We start from the raw sequence: 19,016 nt of genomic DNA, 5'->3' as shown, positions 1-19,016 counted from the left end.
AAGGAATTTGTTGAGGCGGATTTTCTATGGCCTGATGCCCTTCCAGTTGCCAATCCTCACCCGTTTCCAACACAGTAATATTTCTCTGTGGCCAGAGATTTTTCACAGAAGACTGAAATTAACAACATCTGAATGTGGTTGATGCCAGATCTACCTGACTGTCTCCCGTGCTGATGGTGTGTAAAAAGTACCATTGAAATGTAGTTGATGCCAATGTCCCCTGACTGGTCCCGTGCAAGTGACACATATAAAGCACTATATGAACGTGATTGATGCCAGGGCTGCCTGACTGTGTGGCAGAGTAGGCTCACCAAACCAGCATGAGTTCAAACTCAAATCCATAGCCTCTACATCAGACTGTGGTTGGCGGAGAGAACATGAGCAATCCAATCCAATTTTAAATTACTGGTACATAATATTATCAACATAATGTTTTGGATGTGGGAAAGACAAAGTCATCTTCACTTAACATCCAACCTGCCATTGGTGGATATTTTGAACTCAGACACATAAAAATGTACCTAGAATAATGTAAGTTATCATTTACAGGAACATCAAATCTTTCTCCAAGTTCTTGAGCTAATCTTATAGAACTAAACAATAATTCATTTACAAACTCTGTTACAGAGTTATGAGCATTGAAATCATTATTATAAGGAAAACACAATGTCACTACTTCAAGAAACTTGGAGGTGCACCTGCTGGTACAGTAAAACTTGCATAAATTTGTTGTAAACAGATGATAGTGATAATGATGATGATGATAAGTAACAAAAGAGAATATAATAATATCCATAATCCTTTCTTTGTTTATCTATAAAGAAAAAAAAAGGCTTATCACCAATTCTTAATCTACTTTATAGCTGTAAAAAGGCTCTTGTAGAACCGAATATATGGGCCCTTAAAAGGATAAGTCATTATCATCATCATCATTTAATGTCTGCTTTCCATGTTGGCATGGGTTGGCCAGTTTGACTGGAACTAGCAGCAAGAGAACTGCCCCAGGTTCTAGCCTGATTTGGCATGGTTTCTATGGCTGGGTACCCTTCCTAGTGCATCTTGCTGTGGTTGAAACAGCAGTATTGTCTGTTTCTAAAGAACACCCACGCTTAGGTGGTAATAAACATTACTTCAATATATATCATCGTCATTGTTTAATGTCCATCTTCCATGTATGCATGGGTAGGATGGTTGACAGGGGCCAGCCAGATAGAAAATCTACCCTAGGCTACTGCGTTTGTTTTTGGCAGGGTTTTTATGGCTGGATGCCCTTCCTAACACCAACTATGTCTTCCACACATATAGACTTGTCCTTTTAGGTGCCAGTGTCATTTAAAAAGCACCCATGCCAGTACTGTGTGAATGCACTTGTGCTGGTGCTGTGTTAACACACCCATGCCGGTGCTGCATAGATGCACTTGTAACAGTGACATATAAAGCACCCAACACACTCTGTTAAGTAGTTGGCATTAGGAAGGGCATCCAGCCAAAGAAACCATGCCTCGACAGAGAGTTGGAGTCCAGACAGTTCCCTGCTAGCCAGTTCCATGTCAAACCGTCCAACCCATGCCAGCATGGAGGCCGAACATTAATCGATGATGATAATGTATGTATGTATATATATGTATATGTGTGTATGTATATGTATGTATGTATGTATGTATATATATATATATATATATATACACACACATATACAAATAATGTTTTATATTTATAAAACAAACAAAGATTGAAAAGTAATATTTACCCTCACTTAAACATGGATGTTCTGTTTGAACAAACTATACTGTAGTAGTTATGATGAAAGAAACTCTCATATAGGCGTGGGAGTGGCTGTTTGGTAAGTAGCTTGCTCATGAACCACATGGTTCCGGGTTCAGTCCCACTGCGTGGCACCTTGGGCAAGTGTCTTCTACTATAGCCTTGGGCCGATCAAAGCCTTATGAGTGGATTTGGTAGACGGAAACTGAAAGAAGCCCGTCGTATATATGCATATATATGTATGTATGTGTGTGCATGTTTGTGTGTCTGTGTTTGTCCCCCCAACATCGCTTGACAACCGATGCTGGTGTGTTTACGTCCCGGTAACTTAGCAGTTCGGCAAAAGAGACCGATAGAATAAGTACTAGGCTTACAAAAAATAAGTCCTGGGGTCGATTTGCTCAACTAAAGGCGGTGCTTCAGCATGGCCACAGTCACATGACTGAAACAAGTAAAAGAGTATTGGCTTTTGGTGCAAAATACACCCTTGTTTATGTTGCTAGTAGGGAAATAAAACCCCACCATATCACGCAACAAGACCAAGGAAGGTTGAAAGCATGTGATCTGGTGGTCTCGGCAGTGAAGATGGCATGGATTTATCTCCTAACTAGTGATATAAGCAAGGGTGCATTTTGCACTAAAAGCCAATATGAGAGTTTCTCTTATGTTAACTGCCACAGAATAGTTTGTTCAACAGAACATCCATGTTTAAGTGAGGGTAAATATTACCTCTCAATATTAATACTGCTTCTGTTGTTAATAAATATTTATGAACAAACTTTGACAAAATGAAGGACTCAATGCATGTGTAGAATCTAATATTTATTATAATATAACTGATAGTAACTTCAAAGTTTTGAAAGATGGGGCTTATTGAGACTATGGAATGGAAGACAAGCAATAGGTCTTCAGTGTCTACTTCTACAGAGAAGGAGAAGAAATTGATTAAAGTGGAAGGATAATGGTCATCATAAGTGACCGTGGTCAGTATTTAATTAGGTGAGAGAGAAGTGAACCTAGTATTGGACTGATTCTTGTTTTTATTAAACTCTAAAGGATGAAAAGTAAAATTGACCTTGGCAGGATATGAACTCTGAGCATAGAGAGCTGGAACGAATACCACCTATCCAATGGGCTAATAATCATTCTAAGATGCCATATAGTAACGGTCAACAGATAAGGGAGGTAATTTGACAGGAACTAAATTTTCATACTTAAAAAAATAGAAAATTTGCTGCTATGTTAGCAGACGATGAAAGCAAAAGATATGTTTCAGTTATATTAGATCTCAGCAGTGATGTGTAGTCCCCTGTCACCTGCTTTGATTAGTGGATAGAGTTAAAGTAATTTTGATTGGTATAATTTGCATCACTGCAAAGAATGAGCTAAGGGATTAACACAAGTGGACCAATGGTATGAATTTAGATGGTGGGGGTGGGGGTGATGATGTAATTAATTATGCATGTAAAGAATTCTTAATAGGTTGAAATTTGCTTCTTAGTTGGAATATGATAAAATAAAATAAAAAACCTAGCAGCAATTATAGAAAGAGAAGCTGATTTCAGGAAATTAAGAACAAATTTACAGAATGAAATTTTCGTGCTAGGTGAGTGTGTGCATGACTACTTTATAATCTATTATAATGTTCTAACAAAAGTAGATAGTAATATTGGTAATAAAATCTTCGGACTTCAAAAGCTTTGTTGCAAGTGGCACTGCTTAGTAAAACAAAGAAACTGGTTGATAATCTCATTTGTATAGTGGTGTGAACAGAAACGAACATTTTTCCTAATAAAACTTCTTTTATTTCCACTTGCTTGCCATACAAGTATATCAGATCACTCACCTGATACACAATTTTTTTTTTGCTGTTAAACAAAAAGCGGAGCAACAAAGATATTTTCAGAAGATTTAAAAAAAACAAAAAACAGAAAGGAAGAAGAAACCTGGCAAAGACAACTTAAATGACTGGTTGTAAAGACTGCATAGTGAGTATAATAAAGTATTTATCTGCTGTCTGTTTACTGCGACGTGAAATAATTTAAGGCAAGAGCATGTTACTAGGTACAAACCTGATGCTTTCTTCTCTCTACAAAATCAGCAAGGCGTGTAGTTGAAATAGGTTTGGGTCGAAGAGGTGATGTTCGAGAGATGCTAGCTTTCTTGATCCAAGGACTCTCTAAACAGTGTTGAGCTAATGGTCGTTTACTGAAAGAGAAATGTCATCACTTTCACTACTAACAATTACACATTGAAAGGTTGTTGACTGAAACAGAACACAGACACATACAGATATATAGCAAGTAAATAAATAAACTTCAGACATTAAAAGGAATTTCTTTCAGCTAATGCAAAGGACGCTGTCAGTTGAACCAAATTTATTATATGACTAGTATTTGTCTAACAAATCCTACAATAGTAAATAATATACTTGGTCTCAAGAGAATGTTGATCTCAGAAATGTGAGGTTTTGAACTTGATATCATAAAGCAACTGGAACAATTGCCTACCACCTACATGATCTTTACATGAAGCATGTACTCAACATTTGGTCTGAATAGTTTTATAGAAAAAAAAAAACACAGATTGGTTACATTTTTATTTGTACTCTGAGCTATATCCTTCAGATGAACTTACCACATGAACAACTGCTGTTGGTGGTTCAGTCAGATCTGTTTTAAAATGAAACCAATTCACAACCCATCAACAGAGGCAGACCACAGATTCTTAGAGAAGCAATTAATACAAAACCTGTCTTAGCCATTATGACACTTCCATCAGTTCAAATATTAGCAGAGCCAATAACGGGATTACTACATTGTCAATTGCTCTGCCTTCTAGAAAAAGAAGCCAAATCTCTCATGAATCACTCCTTAATGTTTCAAAAGGGAAAAAGACACATTTGAATAATAAAGTCTTGGTGGCATGGCCACAGCTGGAGTGCTTTTTTCATAGGGCCTACATGATTACCAAATTACCATCAGGACACACAGCTTTGCAACATCCTCCGAGCTGCTGCCAGGAAAACAGCCACTTATGTGTTTATTGCAGGCGATTTCAATCATCCTGAGATCGATTGGGAAACCTTCCATTGGCCACAGAGTGCAAACGATTTTGTTGAGCTTGTGCTGGACTCAAACTGGTCACAAGTAGTCACCTCTCCAACAAGAGGCGACAACACCTTGGACCTGCTCTTCACCACAACTCCTGAAGCGGTTATCAATTGCACTACGGAGGAACCTCTAGGTAACTCTGATCATGCTATGATCATCGCCAATCTGGCTCTTGCGGGCAACAAACACCTGAACCATCTCCAATCTGCTTCCTTCGATTGGAAGAGAGCAGATTGGAACCTGTACCACACTGAACTACAGCACCCAAACTGGCGTGAATTCTACAACTCTGGAGATGTGAATACTATACTCCAGAGTATCCTGGACTCAATATGGGCAGAACCGCCCCAAAAGGGCAATTTGGGAAACTTCAGCGGTCCGACTTGCCAGGAAGGAACGTCGGACTGCTGAACAGGAATACAAGTTGCATAAATCAGACACCAACAGGAAGAAGCAGAATAAATCCTCCAACCATCTCAAGCAAGTGACAAAAAATGCAGTGCTTGAATTTGAACAGTGCATAGCAGCCAATCCTGACAGCAAGGTTTTCTGGAAATATGTGCATTCAAAGCAGAGACCTCACTCTCCAGTGGGCCCTCTTCGCAACCCTCACACAAACCAGATCACTGACGACCCCAAGGACTGCGCAGAACTCATTGCCGAGTGTTATGCAAACATATTCACTATTGAAAGTCAAAATGTACCATCTTCACCATCACTAACAGCAAACTCCATAACAACTATGGAATTTACACCTGCAATGCTGCAACGTCACCTTCAAAATAAGCGCAACTATGCCTCCCCTGGTCTCAATGGAGTTACATACCTGCTTCTCAAACGTGGCAGGCACTTCCTTTTACACCAGCTTTCTATTTTCTTCCAGTACTGTCTCAACAATGGTGCTACTCCGGAGCAGTGGAAAACTGCCAGTGTCATTCCTCTGTTCAAAAAGGGTGACCGCACTTCACCTGTCAACTATCGCCCAGTCAGTCTCACTAGCTGTATTGCAAAACTGATGGAATCGTGTGTCAGAGAAACACTCTGGAACTTCTGGAGCTCTCACAGTCTCATCCAACCCTCACAATATGGATTTGTCCCTAACTCCAGCTGCAGTGACCAGCTTGTCGAGTTCCTTGAGGACATTACTCAGATCACTGACAGTGGCTCATGGGTGGATGTTGTCTACCTTGACTTTGCTAAGGCTTTCAACTCTGTGCCACACAAAAGGCTTATGGTGAAACTCTCTGCAATGGGTGTGGGGAATGACCTTTTTAACTGGTTGAAATCCTTCATCCTCAGCCGAAAGGAGGTAGTCACAGTTCTAGGACAGCACTCTACACCATATGAGATGTCATCGGGTTTACCACAGGGATCTGTCCTTGGTCCCCTCCTGTTTGTGGCATACATTAATGACATAGATGCCAATTTAAAGAATGCCACAGTATTGAAATATGCAGACGACATCAAGCTGTACCTTGAAATCAAGAGGACTGATCCTGATGTCTACAACTCTTTCCTGCAATCAGACCTAGACACAATGCAGCAATGGATCACAGACTGGCAACTGAAACTGGCTGTGGACAAGTGTACCACCATGCATTTTGGGAGAAAAAACCCTGCGTCCACATACTCCCTCCACAACACTGATATCAAGAAATCCTCTTGCGAGCGTGACCTAGGCATCACTGTCAGCAGTGATTTGCGTTGGACAAAGCATATCTCTAAAATTGTCAAGAAGGCCGAGGGTGTCTTGGCATCACTCAGCAAGACTTTTGTTAGCCGCTCTCCAGCCATCTATTTAAAACTGTATACAGCTATGGTACGACCACACTTGGAATTCGCATCATCAGTTTGGAATCCCTATCTTGCTCAGAACATTGACCTCCTGGAATCTGTCCAGAGACGTGCAACCAAATGCATACCCTCCATCAGACACCTACCATATTCTGAGCGTCTTGTTTCCCTGGGCATGGATTCACTGAAGCTCCGGCGTCTGGCGACGGACTTGGTAAACACCCACAAGGTTATCAACCACCTCACCAACAACAACACTGAACACCTTTTTGATCTCCATGTGTCTAACACATGTGGACATGCCTACAAAGTCAGAAAACAACACAGCTCCCATGACTTTCGGAAACATTTTTTCACGCTCAGAGTTGCTGAAGCATGGAATAAACTGCCTGCGTCAGTTGTTGACTGCCATGACACTGCATCCTTTAAGGCCCTCATGCTTTCCGAAATCCGCCGAAACTACACCTGATTATATATACACTTTAGATGAGTTGTAGTGCACCTGAGCACTGTACACAATTATTATTATTATTATTATTATTATGATCAGAGTTGACCCAGGACCAAACAACAACTGAAGTTTGAATAAATGGAAGTATGAACGAAGGTGGGAATGTGAAAAAAATGCTAATAAATAAGGTTAAACCATTAGAGTTGGCAGGTCCCAAGAATGGATGTAGTTTTTGAGAGCAGTATGTTTGGAGATCATATACATAATCAACCACTCTTCAGATACTGCCACTCACACACACACACACACTTACTTCATATCTTCCATCAACATTGACCGGGCAAGATCCTTTGCTTCAGGTGATATTCCAGCAAAATATTCATCGGGAAAACTATAGTCGTTACGAACAATATTTGAACAGGTCTCTTCCTGACTTTCATCCAGAAAAGGTGAAACTCCACTTAATAAGACATAGAGTATTACGCCCATACTCCTGTAAAAAAAAACATTGTATCATATAATATGGTAATGTGATAAGAATAGGCCTCTACAAAAGTTTAATAAGCTAGTTACTTTTTAATGTGATATATGATATGTTGTAGCATATTATTTATATATATATATTATCATCATTTAATGTCTGCTGTCCATGCTGGCATAAGCTGGACAGTTTGATCAGAGATGGCAAGCTGGGGAACTGCACCAGACTGCAATTCTGATTTGGCATGGGTTTCTACAGCCGGGTGCCCTTCCTAATGCAAACCATTTTACAGAGTGTACTGGGTGCTTCTTATCTTTTTACATGACACCAGCACTTATGAGCCCACAAGATTAGGGAATGTTTAGCTGGAGAAGGTTGCAAGAAATGAGCCTGAAAGCAAGGGAAACCATGCTTTTACTTAGTTTGATGTGTCTTTTCAAGCATAGCAAACCACCAGGTGTCTTGGTCCTCTGTCATCCTACCTCTAGTAACCATGTAGAAAAATATCCAGCGTGCTCTGTACAGTGGATGGCATATAAAAACTATGCCAAACAGACCTCCCCAGTGCTGGTACCATGTAAAAAGCACCCAGTCCCCTCTGTAGGTGTTAGGAAGGGCGTCCAGCTGTAAAAACCATGCCAAAAGAGACAGTGGAGCTTGATGCAGTCCTCTGGCTTACTAGCTCCTGTTGAACTGTCCAGCTCATGCTAGCTTGGAAAACAGACATTAAATGATGATGATAAGATATATATCTATCTATTATACATCATCTATATCCAAGACAGGTGGAATAATACATATTTCCTCAGGACACTACAAATCAATAGGTATCTGGCCTTTTTTATCAACTGACTTTAGGGTCCCAAATCAAGAAAGCAAATACATTATCACCTGCTTCCTGAAGATATCACACTTCAAGAGAAAGGCAACTATCAACTATTGTTATCTACAGAGAAAGACTCAGCATATGTTTAGCCCACTTGAGACCATCCTTTCAGAAATGCCTATCTAGCAACCAAGTCAACAGTGACCTGCACTCATGCATGCTGGCCAACCCCGCCATCTGTGACATGAACTAACAGCTATTGCACATGTCTAGTGCACCAACTACAACGTGCCAAATACATTGAATACTGTACTGGCAGTGTGATTTCATCTCTTCATAACTTGTTGAATGAGCATTTGACAACACATGTAACTTCCACCCAGAAACACATCTTGAAAAGTAACAACAATAATATATTCTCTAATCATCCTAACGAAGGAGTACAATATTAATAATTTGCAGACCAAAAAAGCCATTTTTATTTGAAGATAGAAGCTTAAAAGTAAGGTCAATGGGAGTTAAGCCATTGGCTGACATAGGCCATCTGCCATCACGACCATTACCACAGATGTTACTATTACTTCCAAGGTTGCTGCTGATATTACCTCTACTCTACTACTATTTATACCACTATTAACATTAGTAACAATCCCACCACTGCTACTACCACAACTACTGTGTTTGCTGAGGCTAGAACTGACATTACCTCAAATACTACCTTAGTGACCACCAGTACTGATACAGCCACTGTCAACACAAGCAATGAAGTTTCGATCTTCATTGAGATTTCATTAACACTTGACAGTTTTTAACTGTCCAAAGTAATGTATTTATACTCAATGTTTAATAAATACTCTATTAAATCGGATACACAATTTACAAAAATGATACAGAAATACACACACACACAAACAAGCATGTGTGTGTGTGCATGCCTGTTTCTACATAATAATAATAATGATTACTGTGAGCAAACTGGTAAACATTTGGAGAAACCCCTTACTAAAATTATATAAATTATTTTCAAGAATGACTAGAAACACTTTCATATTTCTGATGTATTAAGAAGTTACAGAAAAATCTTACCAGATATCAGTGAGTAGCCCTACAGGAGTTCCACTGACCAGCTCTGGTGCCATAAATTCAGGGTTACCTACCACAGGGTGGATGTAGTAGTTATTGTAGATGTGACGAGCATCACCAAAGTCTATTAATTTGACACCGGAATTTAGGCCACAGTCAACCACAATGTTTTCAGGCTGAAATACAAACAAAACAATCCCTGATTTGAGATGCAAATGTGTTATGTTTATGTGTGGGTGTAAATACACATGCTTGCAAATACCTATATGTGTATAAACACACACCATTGTAAATGATACATTCTGGAATACAATGAAGAAAGCACATTCTGTGGAGTGAAATATATTTCCATACACATAATAGACACATACAATAAGATATGTATATATGACACATAAATAAAATACTAACACAAATGCATAGAGTACTGTCAACAGATTGAAAGTGAAATGATCATTTATCAAGTGTTGTATGTATTATCTATCTATGTATATCATCATCATCGTTTAATGTTCCTCTTCTATGCTGGCATGGGTTGGATGGTTTGATAGGAGCTGGCAAGCCTGAGGACTACGCCAAGCTCCACTGTCTGCTTTGGCATGGTTTTTTTATGGCTAGATGCCCTTCCTAATGCCAACCACTTTATAGAGTGGATTGGGTGTTTTTTACTGGCGAGGTCACCAAATAACTTGCAAGACAAAGATCCTTTGAAAGTGACTGGTGGTAATGAAGGAGGTCACACTGTGTTAAGTGATAAAGTGTTAGAGTATGACAGAGGGATAGAAACAGATATCTTGCTGTAGAGGAAATACATAGTTCCAGTGAGAGAGAGAGAGTAAGAGAAAGAGTGAGAGATAGAGAGAGTGCAAGAGGGATGGTAGTACCAGAGCATACTCTCAAAATACAAGGATGTGAATATAAATGAAATAGTAGAGGATTGCCCAGGGAGTAAGGAATGTAGAAAAAAGGGGAGGAGGGATGCAGTGACTGGTCAAACACAAGTATGTAGAGGGAACAAAAGAATAGCATTGATATAGTAGGTGGGGACAGATTTGGGCTGCAGGAGTGGGGAGGGAGAGATAAGCATAGTGCAAAAAGAAGAGGAGAGAAAAAGGAGAAGAGGAGATGTAGTTTGGTTTATTAAGGTAGGGTGTGCAAAAATTAATGTTAAATGTGCACACAGCACTTCCAGAATAGTTTCACTGAAGTGGACAGGTCTTTTCAAGAACCTCACATTGCCAGACTCTCAAGTCCATTGTCATCTCCTCTGTGAGATCCAACATCATGAGATTGGCGTCCACTACTTCAACCCAGGTCTCCCTAGGTCACCCTTTTTCAAAGGTTCCATCTACTTCAAATGATTGGCATTTTTGTAAACAGCTGTTTTCATTCATAGGCATCACATGTCCAAACCAACACAGTCTTCTCTCTCATTCTGCATCTGATTCCTCTTGTGTTCAACTTTTCTCTCAGCACATTTTCACTTTGTCGTATAGGCACACTGATGTTGCACATCCATTGAAGAATATTGGCATCATTTTCTCTCAAGTCAACACATGCTGTCTGTATTCAGAGCCCATGTCTCGCTACCATGGAGCATAGCAGTTCATACACAAGCATCATACAATCTACCTTTTGTTGCCAACAGAGGTAATAGCTCTCTGAGCTTCAACCATCCTATTCTTATTCTAACAACAATACTTTCAGAACATCCTCTACCACTGCTAATTATGCCATCTAGGTAATAGAAACTGTATACAACCTCAAGGAAGCATTCTGGGGCATTTGAGAGAGTCTAATTCCAATGTGTCCTTAGAACTCATTGCTCCTGTGCATCTGCTGCATACAAAGACGACTTTCTCTGTTAACCTACCTGTGATTCCACTGCACCTCTTATGTATCTGTTGCTTGCACTGAGCACAACAAATGGAATTTCTTCCAACATCTTGTCTACATGCAGGATCATTTACCTTGACAAAGAATCTTATTCACTTTCTAGCTAATAACACTAGATTAACTTGAATAACACTAATAACACTAGACTAACTTGGTCTTCACTAGATTAACTTGAAGGCCCTTTGATTCCAGGTTTTGCTTCCATACCTGGAATTTCTTCTTCAATTCTATAACAGATTCCGTTAGAAGAGCAAGGTCATCAACATATAGTAGTTCCTACAGGATGGCTTACCTGTCTTAAACTTCAAAGTCATTGTTAAAGAATAATTTATGAATATATTATACTTTTACAACAGAATTTTCATCTGGCTAGCCATCATCATAGTAAGTAGAGTTTATTTTGGTTTTATCTCTGATGTTTTGATTTCCTAAAAAAAATAAATGTGCCCTTTTAAAGCCTAGCCAAGCTCATGGGCTCGGTTTCCTGGTTTCAATGGCGTATGTGTTCCCCAGCTGGACGGGACGCCAGTCCATCGCAGCGTTACTCATTTTTGCCAGCTGAGTGGACAGGAGCAACGTGAAATGAAGTGTTTTGCTCAAGAACACAAGAACACAATGTATCGCCTGGTCCAGGAATCGAAACCACAAACTTACAATCATCATGCTGACACCCTAACCACTAAGTCACACACCTATGTAAAATGATAATTAGGCTTGGTATATGTACTCTGGAAAGTAAATTTGGATAGAAGAGAGAGGGAGAAGAGCATGTTTATAAGGTGAGTGGTAGAGAAAAAGATAAAGAAAGATTATATTGTTTGAAATGTGAGTTGTTTTATTGTTCTGAGTTCATTCAGGTATAGAACCTGATCAGATGTACCTAGTATAGGAGTGCCATTAAAATGGTTTATTCAATGATCACACACACACAGACACATGCACTCATGCGTGCACACACACACACAGACACATGCACTCATGCGTGCATACACACACACACACACACATGTACACTGACTACTGTTACACAATCTTTGAGGTTACTGACAGCTAACTTCCTTTTGAATAATGTGTATGTTTATGTGTGACTGTGTCTTTTTCACATGAAAGATTATGAAACCAATTAGAAATAATGTAGTAATAAAATATATTAGTTATGCACTGTTGTTACTTTAACTGGTTTTGTAACTTTCTTATAATAATTCTGTTTGTCATTGCATTACTTAGTCTCTGTTGGTAATGTTTTTATGTGACTAAAGAAAAAGGAAGGAGAAAAAGTAGGAGAGAGAAGCATCCATGTGAGGTAGAGAGAATGTAATTGAAAGGAAAGAGAGGAGGAAGAAAAAGGAAAGAGAAAAAGAGGATAAGGTGAAGAGAGAGACAGAAAATGGGAGAAAAAGTGAGAGAGAGAGAAGTGGCCATGATGTGAAGTAAGGGTAACGTAATATTTATTATGTGGTCGACTTTGCCGAGGTCGACTTTGCCAAGGTCGACTTTGCCGAGGTCGGCTTTGCCTTTCATCCTTTCGGGGTTGATAAATTAAGTACCAGTTACGCACTGGGATCGATGTAATCGACTTAATCCGTTTGTCTGTCCTTGTTTGACCCCTCTGTGTTTAGCTCCTTGTGGGTAGTAAAGAAATAAATATTTATTATGTGGTTAAAAATGTTAGTTGAAGGTAGGAGAAGAGTTAAAAATATAATTTTAGCAAAGGAGTGATATTCTGATAGTGAGGTTACAGAAAGGTGGAGAGAGATAAGAGGAGGAGAGGGAGGAAGGAGGAGGGAGAGAGAGATGATGGTGGTAGTGGTGGTGACTGAATAGTGAAAAGTGTATCTTTTTTAACTGAATTAAGTTTTTTTTTATATCACCTCTCACATAACTGCGGAATATTCATGCAAATTTATGCAATTTAAAGGTTGTATCATATGTATGGGATATTTTATTTTATGGGGAAAAAATAAGAGTGAATCTATATATATATAAAACTGAGAATGTGTGTGTGTGTCTGTCTGTCTGTGTGGATATCTAAAACTTGAGAACTATACAACCAATTTCATTAAAATTTTACACATGCCTTACACAGGGTCCATGTAGTGTCATGGGCAAAAAATTTTTTTAACTTCTTGCCGTGCATCAGCATGGCCGCAGCTCTGAGCTGAAACTAAAAAATGAAAAGAAAAAAAAAAAAAGGGCGAGTCCACAGCAATATCATATCTTCTCCACTATTTCAGTATTACATGTTAAAAGTGAAACAAAAACATCTCTCTATTGTACTGTCACATGCTTTCACTTTAATACTGAAACTAATAAAGTGAAACTATTATATAAGAGGGATGAACCATCAACAGTGGACATCTATTTTGCTAGAAGATCCGCTATGGTCTTATATGCTACACCACTGGTTTTCAATTCATATTAATCAAATTAATATTCAATTTTTCAACCTTATTATTTTAAATTTAAATTTACATGTATATATATAATATATATATATATATATATATATATATATGGATGTAGAAAGCACAAAAAAACACAACGTGAGGACGTGGAACAAACATAGTATTATTGGACGCTCAGGAAAGAAGGAGGGATTAACGTTTCGAGCGGAGCTCTTCGTCGGAAACATAGGAGAAGGGAAGACACAGGAAAAAAAATTGCCAACGGTACACACGAGGTCACATATATAGATGTATATGTATACACGTATATGTTTAGCTGTATATATATACATGTATATGTATAGCTGTATATATATATACATGCATATGTATAGCTGTATATATATATATTACATGTATATGTATAGCTGTATATATATATACATGTATATGTATAGCTGTATATATATATATACATGTATATTTACAGATATATTTTGATAGATATAGATGTATGTGTAGATGCATATATATATATATATATATAATATATATATATATATATATATATGGATGTAGAAAGCACAAAAAAACACAACGTGAGGACGTGGAACAAACATAGTATTATTGGACGCTCAGGAAAGAAGGAGGGATTAACGTTTCGAGCGGAGCTCTTCGTCGGAAACATAGGAGAAGGGAAGACACAGGAAAAAAAATTGCCAACGGTACACACGAGGTCACATATATAGATGTATATGTATACACGTATATGTTTAGCTGTATATATATACATGTATATGTATAGCTGTATATATATATACATGCATATGTATAGCTGTATATATATATATATACATGTATATGTATAGCTGTATATATATATACATGTATATGTATAGCTGTATATATATATATACATGTATATTTACAGATATATTTTGATAGATATAGATGTATGTGTAGATGCATATATATATATATATATATATATATATATAGACATATATACATGCATACATATATACACCCATACACACACACACACATGTGCAGGTGTGGCTGTGTGGTAACTTGGCATGTCTTCTGCTATAGCCTCAGACCAACCAAAGCCTTGTCAGTAGATTTTGGAGACAGAAACTGAAAGAAATCAATTGTATATATATGTATGTATATATTTAAGTCTATGTGTGTGTCTTTGTGTTTCTCCCTCATCACTGCTTCACGACTGGTGTTCGTTTATTTACATCCCTATAACTTACTGGTTTCACAAGAAGAAAATGATAGAATAAGTACCAGGCTTATCAAAATAAAAAAAGCACTAGGCAGTGCCTCATATTTTTGTTTGCCCACTCAGTTGTATCTATCAATTTATCTTTGTGTATATATATATATATATGGATTTCGTAGACAGGAACTGAAACAAATCATTCGTATATATATGTATATATGCAAGTGTATGTGTGTCTCTTTGTCTCTGTGTTTCGCCCTCATCACTGCTTCAAAACTGCTGTTCATTTATTTACATCTCCATAAATTACTGGTTTCACAAGAACAAACTAATAGAATAAGTACCAGGCTTATCAACATAAAAAAGCACTAGGCTGTGTCTCATATTCATGTTTGCCCACTCAGTTGTATCTATCAATTTATCTTTGTATGTGTGTGTGTGTGTATGCTGCGCGTGAGAAGACCTGGCAAGACTAGTGAGACCATAACCCGTGGCCTCTACCTGGTATGTAGCCAGTCGACTTATACATACATCTGAACGGATGGTGCTATGTGCCACCGGCACGAGGGCCAGGCGAAGCTGGCAACGGCCACGAATGGATGGTGCTTTTTACGTGCCACCGGCATGGAGGCCAGTCGGGGCAGTGCTGGCAACGGCCACGGTCGGATGGTTCGCTTACTTGTCACCGGCACTGGTATCACAGCTGCAATTTCCATTGATGTTGATCGACTTCGATTTTGGTTCTGCTTTCTGATATCTGATTTGATTTGGTTTGATTTTGATTTTGATTTTCACTTGCCTCAACGGGTCTTCGCAAGTGGAGTTCTGTGTCCCAAGAAGGAAAGGTATGTTGCTAGTGGAGCACTAAGAGTACCACATGAGTGAGATCATTGCCAGAGCAACAAGCTGGCCTTCGTGCCAATGGCACATTAAACACACCATTTGAGCATGATCATTACCACATCGCCTTACTAGCACTTGTGCTGGTGGCACATGAAACATTTGAGCGAGGTTGTTGCCAGTGCCACTGGACTGGCTCCTGTGCAGGTGGCACATAAAAAGCACTATTTGGGCGTGGCCATTGCCAGTACCACCAAACTGGCCCCTGTGCTGGTGGCACATAAAAGCACCCACTACACTCTAGGAACGATTGGCATTAGGAAGGGCATCCAGCTGTAGAAACTCTGCCAGATCAGATTAGAGTCTGGTTCGCCAGACCTCAGTCAAATCGTTCAACCCATGCTAGCATGGAAAGCAGACGTTAAATGATGATGATGATGATGATGATATATATATATATACTAGTAGAAATACCTGGCGTTGCCTGTGTTACATGCAATTGAAGAATTAGACTTTTCTGTTATATTTTCTGTAATGAACTGGAATATCTGTTTCGAATTTCATCAAAATTGCAGATGAGGGTTATTTCCCTCTTTACACACCCTAAAAAAATTGTAATCGTGCCACATGTATCCCATAATACTGATTTTTATGCACATATTCCAAAATTCCAGTCTTATTGAACCTGTTAAAAAGATTTTGCTTCTGAAAAATGACGGTCATGAAGCTCTAAAATGTGAGAGTTAAGGCCCCTGATGGGGGTGGGGATCTTAATGTCAACCAGAGAAGTTGAATTGTTGAGAATCTTTTTAACTTGGGTCTTATATCTATTGTTTGAATTTCTTTGAAATAGGAAATATATGTTCACTGGGTTTGTAAAAGAGAGCAAAGCTACAGGAAACCAAAAGACGAATGATCACAATAAGGTGTTATCCTTGTCCTTTATCTGAGTAAGTCACAATAAAAAAACAAAACAAAAACAAAATGCATAGATGTGTGGTTAAGAAACTCATAGTTTCAACTTCAGTTCCACTGTGTGATGGCTTGGGCAAATGTCTTCTACTACAGTGCCAAGCAAACCAATGCCTTATGAGATATTTAGTAGATAGAAACTGTGGAAGTTCATTGTATGTGTGTGTCCCCGTGTTTTCCCACCCACTACCACATGGCAACTGTGTTGGTTTGTTTATGTCCCTGTAACTTAACAGTTCAGCAAAAGGGGCCAATAGAATATATATCAAACTAAAAAAAAAGAAGAAAAGGACTGCAGCTGATTTGTTTGACTAACTCCTTCAAGATGGTGCCACAGCAAGGCTGCAGTCAAATAACTGAAACAAATAAAAGATAAAAAAGGAAAATCCAGAAACAAACCTTAATGTCCAAATGAGCAATCCGACAGTTGTGCAAATACTGAATGGCATCCAGTATTTGTTGGACATACTCAGCAGCTTGTAGTTCATCGAAATGTCCTCGGATACAGATAAATTCAAACAAACGACCAGAAGGAATGCTGCCAACAAAAGAGAAGGCAATAGTCTTGAGTGAGAATGAAATGTTATAATTACTTTACAAGCATATATATGTTGGTGTGTGTGTGTACACAAACAAAATTGAACAGAAGTACAAGAGAACAGAGAGTTTACACACAAGACATGGACACACTCATTCCTTGTCAGTTATCGTCCAAAAATCACTACAGTTTCATGCCTTTTATGATAATATTGTTCATTTTGGTGGTGTCAACAGCAAAAAGCTGCTAGGAATAATGAGTGAATGTAGTAGATAGCAATGAAAATAAACAAGACACAAGTAGTTGGTATGAATATAATATACAAACAAAACAAAGGCCATACATATCTCTGAGACAGCATTATGACAAGATGTGTATGTATGTATGCATGCATGTATATATATATATACAAAAGAGTGAAAGGGGTACAATGAACTTGCTGTGAGGAGTGCAACTGATAATGGATGTTGCAGCCAGTTTTTCAAGATGAGAGGATGTAAACTCATTTTGACTTTCTTCTCTTTTTCTCTACCCCCTGATGAAGGATTGAATCCGAAACATTGGATATTCCACTCGTCACGGCCCAAGTTCACTGAACCCCTTTCACTTTTTTCTATATTTTTTTGAAGTCTCACTGATGCAGAGCTACTAGATTATTGCATGTATACACACACACATACATACATGTATATATATATATCACCATGATCACCGTAACCAACAAGGCTATCAGATGTTGCTACACATCGCTGGTCACAATGTGCTTTGCATTGTTTTAGCCTTCAAATGGCGTCACCTCGTTGGCTAAGCGAGAAGGCCAACAGAAGAAAGAGTGAGAGGAAGTTGTGACGAAAGAGTACAGCAGGCATCGCCACCCCCCACCCCCTGTTGGAGCCTCGTGGAGCTTTAGGTGCTTTCACTCAATAAACACTCACAACACCCAGTCTGGGGATCGAAACCGCGATCCTACAACCACGAGTCCGCTGCCCTAACCACTGGGCCATTGCGCCTACGTATATATATATATATATATATATATATATATATATATATATATATATATATATATATATATATATATATATATATGTATATATATATATGTATATATATATGTATATATATATATATGTATATATATATATATGTATGTATATATATATGTATATATATATATATGTATATATATATATATATTATGTATATATATATATATATCATCATCATCATCATCATCATCATCATTTAGCGTCCGTTTTCCATGCTAGCATGGGTTGGACGGTTCAACTGGGGTCTGGGGAGCCCGAAGGCTGCACCAGGCCAGTCAGATCTGGCAGTGTTTCTACAGCTGGATGCCCTTCCTAACGCCAACCACTCCGAGAGTGTAGTGGGTGATTTTATGTGCCACCGACACAGGTGCCAGACGAGGCTGGCGAACGGCCACGCTCGGATGGTGTTTTTATGTGCCACCGACACAGGTGCCAGACGAGGCTGGCAGACGGCCACGCTCGGATGGTGTTTTTATGTGCCACCGACACAGGTGCCAGATGAGGCTGGCAGGTGCCAGACGAGGCTGGCAGACGGCCACGCTCGGATGGTGTTTTTATGTGGCCACCGACACAGGTGCCAGATGAGGCTGGCGGACG

At 38.8% G+C, this 19,016-nt stretch overlaps 1 protein-coding gene across 10 annotated transcripts in view; it reads right to left on the bottom strand.

The window, feature by feature from the left end:
• Window positions 1–19,016, bottom strand: part of LOC115231823 (kalirin) — a 567,567-nt gene that overhangs the window by 356 nt on the left and 548,195 nt on the right. For all 10 annotated transcript variants that reach the window (XM_029801773.2, XM_029801756.2, XM_029801786.2 and 7 more), the window contains 4 exons: window positions 17,232–17,370; window positions 9,516–9,688; window positions 7,436–7,615; window positions 3,837–3,972 (listed from right to left, as the gene is read on the bottom strand). In XM_029801773.2, coding sequence (XP_029657633.1) covers window positions 3,837–3,972; window positions 7,436–7,615; window positions 9,516–9,688; window positions 17,232–17,370 — 628 coding nt within the window. The remainder of the gene's footprint in view (window positions 1–3,836; window positions 3,973–7,435; window positions 7,616–9,515; window positions 9,689–17,231; window positions 17,371–19,016) is intronic.

The sequence above is a fragment of the Octopus sinensis genome, linkage group LG2 (assembly GCF_006345805.1).
Source record: "Octopus sinensis linkage group LG2, ASM634580v1, whole genome shotgun sequence".
Taxonomy (NCBI): domain Eukaryota; kingdom Metazoa; phylum Mollusca; class Cephalopoda; order Octopoda; family Octopodidae; genus Octopus; species Octopus sinensis.
The sequence above is the reverse complement of the archived record's forward strand: the minus strand, read 5'-3'. Positions and strand labels throughout refer to the sequence as shown.